The 10,021-nt window shown below is 37.8% G+C and overlaps 1 protein-coding gene across 3 annotated transcripts in view; it reads left to right on the forward strand.

The window, feature by feature from the left end:
- RCCD1 (RCC1 domain containing 1) overlaps positions 1-4,295 on the forward strand; it is a 552,668-nt gene extending 548,373 nt beyond the window's left edge. For all 3 annotated transcript variants that reach the window (XM_044078273.1, XM_044078274.1, XM_044078276.1), the window contains one exon: positions 3,515-4,295. In XM_044078273.1, the coding sequence (XP_043934208.1) occupies positions 3,515-3,708 (194 nt within the window). In that variant the 3' untranslated portion in view covers positions 3,709-4,295. The remainder of the gene's footprint in view (positions 1-3,514) is intronic.
- The last annotated feature ends 5,726 nt before the right edge of the window (positions 4,296-10,021 follow it).

Genomic DNA, 10,021 nt, shown 5'->3' on the forward strand with positions numbered 1-10,021 from the left:
TATATATATATATGTGTGTGTGTGTGTGCGTATGTATGCATACATGTATAGTGCATGTGTGTGGGAGAGTGTTGCTGAGTTGTGCATCTATGTGACTTGTAGTTATTTGTGTTTTTTTTTTGTATTGCTGCATTTCCTGTCATAGTATTCACATTATTGCAGGGATGTTATTGGATTTTCTTCTGTTATCAGCATTTCTGATCATCTACTCAGTAGTTAATAGAATGCTAATGCTGTGCACTATTTCTTTGTATATCTATCTGTATGTACATGTATATATTGGTCCCTTTCAAAACATTGAATGACCAGGGTATCGAATTCCACTTCGAGATAACTTAACAGAATCTTCATTATATTGAACTCCCGGATCAGCGAAAACCAACCTCGGGAAAAGAACTACTTGGCTACCATGATGAACCTTGCCCTTTATCCACTGTAGTGCAGTCTCAAAGTTGGTATATTTATTTTGGGGGGGTGAAGCCCCCCATTTGGAGGGTTTTCTTGTTTTTCGAGTGGTTGTATACCCGGGGCTAGTTTTCATTGTTTCAGGAGTTTGATGTGAAGATTCGGCAAAATCATCTCGATGAAGTCAGATTCAATATTCTGGTGATTTGATGTTTTGAAGTGGACCCTATATGTATGTATGTGTGTGTGTGTGTGTATGTATGTATGTATAGATATATAGATAGATATATATATATATATATATATATATATATATATATATATATCTATATCTATATATCTATATATACACACACACACACACACATTCTTTCTCTCTCTCTCTCTCTCTCTCTCTATATATATATATATATATATATATATATATATATGTGTGTGTGTGTCTGTGTGTGTGTGTGTGTGTGTCTGTGTGTGTGTGTGATAGACATATATGTAGATATAGCTATATATAGATATATATGTAGATACATAAATATTTGAATACATACTAGGTACTTTTATTTGATGAAAAGTGTCAAGAGTGGTTTGTGTCAGACGAGTACCAGTAATAGTGAAAGGGAAGGTCTGCAAGAGGGTAGTGAGACCAGCTGTGTTATATGGGTGGTAGATGGTGGCATTGATAAAAAGGCAGGAGTCGGAACTGGATGTGGCAGAGTTAAATATGTTAAGATTTACACTGGGTGTGACGAAGGTGGACTGGATTAGGAATAAGTATATTAAAGGGTCAGCCCAGGTTGGAAGGTTTGGAGACAAAGCCAGAGAGGCAAGATTATGTTGGTTTGCACATGTGCTGAGGAGGGATGCAGAGTATATTGGGAAAAAGATGCTAAAGATGAAGCTGCCAGGTAACAGGAAAAGAGGAAGGCCTAAGATAAGGTTTATGGATGTGGTGAGAGAGGACATGCAGGTAGTTGGTGTGACAGAGCAAGATGCAGAAGGCAGGAAGAAATGGAAACAGATGATCTGCTCTGGCGACCCCTAATGGGAGCAGCCGAAAAAAGAAGACGACTGTTATTTGATGTGTGGTGTTTTTGTTGGTATGACTACTACATTAGTTTTTTTTTTTCATTTTTCAGATATTTTATTCAAATTGAGGGGGTTCAGGGCTACACTTTAAATTATGTTACACAGTCTTTAAATATCTCCATTTTATTGTAGCTTATTTTATTTAAGAAACTTTAGTAGAAAGGCACGCACACTGCTTTACTCTGTGCATACAAAACTGTTGGGTTACTTAATCACACAGAAGAAAGGCTAGTTGCATACCACATCCATCCTTCCCTCTTAGGGAAATCAAAGAAACAAACATAGTCCACACCAGTGAGGGATATATAAGGAAGCCACTAGCAAACGTACTTCAGTACATTCTGCCATGAGACTTGTGCTTGTAACTACATGAAAGCAATTCACTGCTTTTGCTATTTCTGACTGGGTAATGAAATAAATCATACTGGATTATCTAAATATTATGATTTACTTTTATAAACCTGTCTTTGAAGATGTACTGTTGTTTTACATATACATACATCTGTTGTAGTCCATAGAATGTGCCTTGCAGATGGTGTAGAAGTGTACATAGAATGCTGAATCTTGGTGTCCCTTCATTATTTTTTTAAGGTGCAAAGGTGATCCTTTTCTCAGCTACAACTTTGTTACATAAAGTGTCAAAGGGAAATCAAGAAGAAATGTATGAATAGAGATGAGTTCTTTAAAGTGATTATGCCTTTCAAAACTGGGAACTAAGGGACACCTTAAGTCAGCACCAGTTATACACACATCCCCATCCTCTTTTTCCTGTGGCATATTGTAATTGAATAAATGACTGACTGAATTAATCTGTAAGAAACCTCACATATGTTACCACACCTGACCTGTTTTATGTATATGTTACTCCAACAAAGAAAGCATATACTTTCAGGATTGTTCCACAGCATGTAATAACTTTTCATACTGATACCACAGATATACTACATATATTTTAGGAATATGTCAAATCCAAATCATTATGGATTGTAGGGACCCGCGGTGGTGGTGCTGCGGTAGCATTGTCGCCTCACAGTAAGACGCTGTCCGGTTCGATTCTCAGCTAGAGCGTCTTCTGCGTGGAGACATGCGTGAATGGGCATACCTTCGTTGAAGGTTGTGCGTCAGGCCTGGCAAGCCAGTACGTAAAAAATCAACTGCCAATCATTAGCGAACTGGAGTTCCGCTGTGGCGACCCCTAACCGGGAAAGCCGAGAGACACAAACGCAAACAAACTGTCAAACAATCTTAAGAAAGCAGTTATACTGAAAGATCAGTATGCAGTCTTACATGTCCTTCATGAAAATCTAGATAGACGATTAATATGTAATGGTCTTCATTATTATTTCATGTTAGTAAAACAGTGCATCCAGCTGCATAGATGTGGGTAATATGCCATGGGATAGCTTTAAAAACAGCCACCAAATGCATAATAGCCAGTAAAATGTTGCCAGAATTTAACAAAACTTAATGTCATGACATTTAAGGATTTTATGTAATCCTGATTCTTCTAATTCATATTCCATTATACATTTTGTCCTACATGCTGTTTCTTCTATTTTAAGTAATACTTTCTAAAACTTTGCATGCCATTTATATGCAATCTTTCCTTACTTGTATTAAGCTGACGTATTAATTTTTTAAATGCAAAAATGTATTCACTGTTAAGATGACAGTTCCCTTATATGAGTTTTATACAAACACTCGGTATAAATATTGTACACTTTTTATGTTTGTTTTATTACAAGGTCAGTGTTTTAAAATGTTTTCTTTCCTGATTAATGCTGTTTTTAAATTTGTTAGAATTTTAACAAAAATGTGTTTGACACTGCTGCTAGTGATGTGAGAATGAGAATACATCTGAGGGGGATCTGTGGACCTTGGCTGTTCTTCCAGAATAATCTGTGAATTAGTGTCAACACCAGCTGGAGTGGCTTCAGTTGGTACATAGCATTCTGCTTTCAAAATCACTGATGCACATCAGTTTACCATGATCCCTGGCTTCTGTTTTTTCTTTCTTTTTTAGGTGCATATGGACAACTTGGCCATGGTGATACAACCAGCTGTGATGAACCAAGAATTGTACAGTATTTCTCAGAGCACAGTCTGTTTGTTTTGGATGTAGTATGTGGACCCTGGAATACCTTTGTTTGTGTGATTGATAAACAAGTTCAAAGCCAAAGTGTGCCTTCAAAAACAGAACACTCTTTCAATGCTTAATTTTTGTCTTCAACCAGAAATTATTTATATTTATGTTCCAAATATTGATTTGTGATGATCAGTGGTTGCATGCCTTTTGCATCACTGCAGTTGCACGTGCAGTATGTGGACTGGGGTTATCAACAACTGTTACTAGACTTTTTTTTGCATTTGTTTATGTCAGTTTGCTTAATCAGTAGTGGAGTGTGTACATGCAATGAAAGATGATGGAAATTTAGACTGCATACATTCATTTACTGGCAGACATATTTGGGAGAATTACTTCTGCTTCATAGCAACAGAATGTGCTTTGGAATTTCCTTAGGTTGGAGAGGAGAACATTTTTCCAATTAGGAAATGTAATGACTGACTTCAGTCTTACAACCATATATGGACCAAATGAAGAGTTTTCGTATGGGTTCATGAAATGTTTGTCATATCTAGATAACTGTATGCATATAATTTCCTAATGCACTGCATTTGGGCATCGCAGAAAATTATACTGTACCAGGGTTTTGATGCATTTCTCAGGTATTTGGAATGTTTTTCTACAGAATTGTAAGTATCATGGAATAATAAAGTCTACCATGTTTTGATGACATTGATAATGACTAGTGTTTCTTGCATGAAAGTTCAGCATTTGTAGCCTACATTAACTCTGTCATTGCTGTCTGGAATTTTACTAGCAAAAGTAATACATAATCAGTACTAAAAAATGTGAATATTTTAGAAAGTAACAACTATGTTAATCACAGAAGCAGCATGTTTATGCAACACAAATTTATTTCTGATGTGCTCTCTATCTGTTTATAACTTTTCCCTACACCTTCGTTTCATTTATTTATTGAACATTTGTTTACTGGGAAAGTCTGACTCGTGTTGCATATAAACTGATATAACCAGAAATGCATTTTGTTGAATAAACAAGTATTTCTTAGATGATATACAAAGAGCTGTAGTGGAGATGGTCTTTAGAAATAGTTAATGAGCAAGTCTAAAACAGTATTACAAAATTTGCCATAGATGCTGACTTTTCAATAATACAGTTATAAAACACCATATGTGTTGTTGTAAGACTAATTTTGGACACAGTTGTGAAATTTTCATTTGAGTTTATGAAAATTCACTAGTATGCATATAAAAAGTAAAACTTTATTAATTTCATGATTTGAAGACATTAGCTGCACTGTGAAATGTAGGTACGAATGCTGAAAATTGCAAAAGGTGTAAGAACACATTAACCAAATAACACAATAACCAAATAAAAACACTTGGATATCCAGTGAATTTTAGACAAATATTGACAACATTGTCATTTGTCAGTTTGGCCTTGGCGCCATATTTTGTTAACACACAGTCATTGTAAAGTTCCATCTCAAAGTCACAGTGCACAAGCAGATGGTTTATACTGAGCCACCTACAACCATGCTGTCACCACTCACAGTGCTGTTTGCATCTGAAATGTAGCATGTTACACTCTTGAAGATTTCAGCAAATGGTAGTTCAGTGATAGTTCAGAAAGGTCCTGGTCTTAACTGTAAAACTTTGCAAATTAATTTTAGTCCAAATAATAAAAAAGCAGGCTGATAATTAAGCAGCTTCACTAATGTTGGAATATATTTTCTGGGTGCTTGTCTTAGGGTCCTAAAGTATGACACAGTAGTCATACAGTTCTGTCCCAGAAAACTTTTGATATTCCCTGCTCAGAACATAATTGTACAGTGTGTATGTGTGTGTGTGGGGGGGGGGTTCACTGCTGGTATGTGGGTTATTTCCAGGATATAATGGCTGGCCAGACTTCAAAAGTCTCTGGCTGCCTTCTATATATGCACCCAGGCTGCTGTAGATCCACAGGGAGAAAACAGTAGCCTAGCTGCCAGTTTTTTCACTATTTTCTTGCAGCCCTTGAGAGAGTTCATCTGGCTTCACAAGATCAAAGGTAGGCTCTAATATTCCATTTCTGGCAGAGAAGTCCCATTTGGAGAAACCTACCACACACACAATGTGTGTGTGTGTGTGTGGGTGTATGTATATATATATATATATATATTATATATTAAGGTTTATATATTACCGAAATCCACAAGCGATCCAAGAAGGTCGAGAAAGTGCATTTTTTCAAAAAATAAAATCTAAAAAAAAAATGGTCGATTTTTGCAAAGCAATGCACATTTGTATTATTCATTGCAGCAGATGAAATTCAGATCGCACTATAGTGGGGATCGGGAAATGAACCCTTTCCCTCACTGTAGTGCGATCTCAGAGTTAGTATATTAAAGTCGGGAGGTGGAGGGTGCAGGGAGGCTTGCCCCTCTGCATAACGATGGTAGTGTAATTTGTAGTTCAAAAATCATCAAATTTGGTTTTTCAGATTTTGATTTTCGAACTTTGGTGATGTTCGACATGTGATTTTTGCAGTTTAAAGTCGCACAATAGTGCGTTCGTAGTTGTCACTCTCGGTAATATAAATGTAATATATATATATTTTTTTATACAGAAATTGAGACTGTCTCTTTGAGTACTATTAATTTACAGTCTTGACAATTTACTGGAAATGTCTTATCAGATGAGTTATTTTTAGTAGACGAGGCAAGTTAACTAGGTCTGGGGCACTTTTTTTATGAGAAAAATGTGTTGCTTTTGTACTTTTTTATGACTGAAAGGAAGGATTTATATGTTTAAATGGATTGTATGTGTAATTTGGTGCTAATGTACATTTTGTGACAACTTATTTTCATTTTACATATTCAGTGACACTTTCTGTGAAAAGGGACTTTTGTGGGAATCTGAAGTATACTGCATGTGCATTTACTTTTATGATATTTGGAGGACCATGTAGGGAAGTGTAAGTGTATGTACTGCTTGTATACACTAGTGTGACAACTTACCTTCCTACTGGCTTGTTCCAGCAATACTTACTGACAAATAGCCTACTCCCTTGGCAGAAACATGGATAGCCATACTGGTCAAGCAGTTCCTCTCCCGCTCTACCTAAAAAGAAAAAAAAAAAATAGAGCCCTTACCTTCACACTAGAGACAGTTTGCATCTCAGACATTGTTAGGTGACTGCAGTGGCCACAGCTTGTCCTTAGAACACTCACTGGTTTTGCTGGGACCTTCTGGTGTGAAATCTTCTGCCACTATGGACTGGGCATTGTCTGCATCCTCTGTGGCTGTTTTAATGTCCTTACTGGGCATGGGAGAACTGTCTTCTTTGAGTATAAAAGTTCACTAGGAGGTTCATCCCAGGATGACTTGGGTAAGAAACCTGTTTTCTGTGTTGAAATGCCATCCGTCATTTGATCTTCTTGGGATGTCCCTAGAAAAAAGAAAGAAAATGTTAGACATATTTAATTTAAAGACAGTGTGTCTATTAATACAGATGTATTATTTACCTTGGCTAAGGGTTTATTGCAGGTTCTGAATCCTGTTGAACAACAGAAGAATTTAAATGCGACTCATAATTCCACAAATCCTAAGTATGTTTTAGCAGAGGATTCTGTTGATGACAGGGCAGTGTTTCTTCTGCCTTTTCCTCAAAAGCACTGAATCTGATTCTGTGAAGAGTGTTTCCTCAGTTTCCTCTTTTAGAGAAATTTTCCTTTTTCTGAGACTGTGTCCAGAATGAATAATTCATTTTTGCAGAAACAAATGGAAGACCCCCCCCCCCAAAAAAAAAGAGATACTGCGATATGTTAAAAGTGATTGTGCTACATACTACATCTGTCCCACCTATTATGCCAGTTTTAACAGTGGCATGGCAACCAGGTTCAAGGCTTATGGTCAGCAATCGTAGAATATACAATGACTATGATTATTCAATAGAAATAAGAAGACTAGGAGCTCCCCCTGCAAGAAAAAGAATGTTTTTGATTTTGCCTGCTGTTTTGATAGCCCATTTTCAGTCCCTAAAAAGGCAGACTTCGTAAATTTCCCTCCTTTAAATAGTATTTATTTTCTCACTTCAGGTCTGACTGTGCAGCTATTTCTGTTTCTTCTCCAGCTGGTAACAAGTCTCTGTTCAATGCTAATCCTTCACCTTTTGATACAGTTTGAAAGAGAATTTTTTTTCTTCTTCACTCGCCTTCAGAATCCAAAACTGCCAGGCAGATATGTTGATGTACTTGTTAACTTCTGTTTTGAGGAACTTTTCTGCCACACTATTTTTGAATCCTGTTATTGGTACTTTTTTTACTGTCTAAACATTCTTTAAAGAGTGTGTATTATTGGGCTCAGACTGTGTCTAGGGCTGCAGCTACTTTGAGGAAACATTATACCTGTGTCTGTAATCAGAAGTGTTATGAAAAAGTAAAATCTAATATTTTGAATTCTTCTTTGGATAAAGATGTTTTGTTTGGTTCTTCCGCTACTTGGGTACTCAGTTTGATGAAAAAAGGCAAATTGATCCAAGGAATTACTTAGAAAAAGGGAACTGAAAAACGTGAATCTTCCAAAAACCCTATTTTTTTCACTTAAAAAAGAAAAGCAAGTGGAATGTCCAGTAGAGTGGCTCACTAGCTAGCAGCTAAACCTTGTCGCACCTCAGCTACCTAGAAAATGAAACAAAGTGTGTTAGCAGCTGTGATTAATCAACATGTGCATAAATGTGATAACTTGTTCTAGAGAGTTTGAATGTCTAGTAAAAATAAAAAGATGACCCAAGCAAGAAACATTAAGCAGAGAGATGGCTGAAAATAATGACCCGCCCCCCCACACACACACACAAAACAAGCAGCCAGTGACCATCACCACAATCTGGCAGGAGATCCAGGAGATGAAGTGGGTACTTCAAGAAAAAATGAAAAATCATGAAAAAATTTTTGGATGAGGTCAGGCATTAAATGAACATGTTACGACCATTTAGTATTTAATTTTATTTGTATGCTTGTTGTTTGTTTATTTCCCTGAAACGCTAATTCTACCTAAAACGTGGCCTTTTAGCACTTCTGTGGATCCCTAGTGATATCTGCATTACTTACTGTACTTATTTTTTTGTTTCACTTGAAAGAAAGTTACTGTTTGTCGTTTTTGCATTTAAGTTACCTGTAACACATTGCATTTAAGTTACCTGGCACTTGCTCACTAAAGCAATTATATAAGTCAGCTCTAAAAAATTAAAAGCACTACACCCTCACAAACTCCCCTTGAGTACCTTGTTCCCCATTGGCCCTTTTTTTCAATTATAAAGGAATTCCCAATACTATTCTAGCATGTCCAAAGGTCAGTTGTCAATCTCCTCTCCGGTCCAGCTGGTGAATCTGGGAATCTTGAGGCAATGTTACAACTGCCTCATGTATACAGACAACCCTCTCCTCCTCACAACAAATTCCAACACATGTGAGAGATGCAACCATATAGTCAAACTGGAGGCCAAGCTCTCTCAACTCAGTACTGGCATAACCAGTCAGGAGGAGAAGGAAACCACACTCACTACAATTCCAGTCTCACATAGACCTACCACGACAACAAACCAAACACACAAACACACAAAAACATACTCGGGGGCTCTAAATAAAAATCTGCCTAAGTAGCAGAGACCTCCAAAGCAGACACCCAAACAACCGCTACCCCAAAACAAAACACGTGCAACACATAGCTCACAAAGCCAGTGTGCCGAACAGTCACAGCCCTTAAGGCTAAACAACACGCCTGATACACTTGTAATAGGTGACTGTATCGTCAGGCACACTGACGTCCAGCTCACCAGGCTGAACAAGGAGAAGGTCACGGTGAGCTGCCTGTCGGGCGCTAGGATCCGCCACATAACACAAGCACTCAGGTCACTCCAAGGCAAGTACAAATATGACTCGGTCATTGTCCATGCTGGTGTGAATGACCTGAGGCGTACCTCCCTGGACTACATGAAAAGAGACGTAGAGGAGCTCTCTGAGCATGTAGCCCAGGCCGGTATGACCTTGAGTAGCATCTTACCCTCACCAAGAATGATGCCACAATATGAAGACAAGATGATCAATTTCAACAATTGGCTTAAGTGTTGGTGTCATTCAAAGGGGATCCAATGCCTGTCAGCCTGGGATGACATGCTCGACAAGCCACGATGCTTCGCTAGGGACGGCTTGCACCTGTCACCCCTGGGCTTTCAGATATTGGCAAAGGCTCTTGCTACCCCCCATAGTGCCTTTTTTAGGCAAGGCTCAAAAGACAAACCCACCTCCATAGGTATCACAAGGGATAAGAAACTAAGAGTAATGCTACTCAACGCCAGAAGTCTAAACCTCAAGATGCACGCACTTGAAACTCTCCTTAGCATGGAGAACATCGATATCTGTGCAGTAACAGAAACCTGGTTCAAGGCTCCTGAGAGCACCCCAGC

The sequence above is a fragment of the Protopterus annectens genome, chromosome 7.part0 (assembly GCF_019279795.1).
Source record: "Protopterus annectens isolate FY-2018-M chromosome 7.part0, PAN1.0, whole genome shotgun sequence".
NCBI classification, from domain to species: Eukaryota; Metazoa; Chordata; order Ceratodontiformes; family Protopteridae; genus Protopterus; species Protopterus annectens.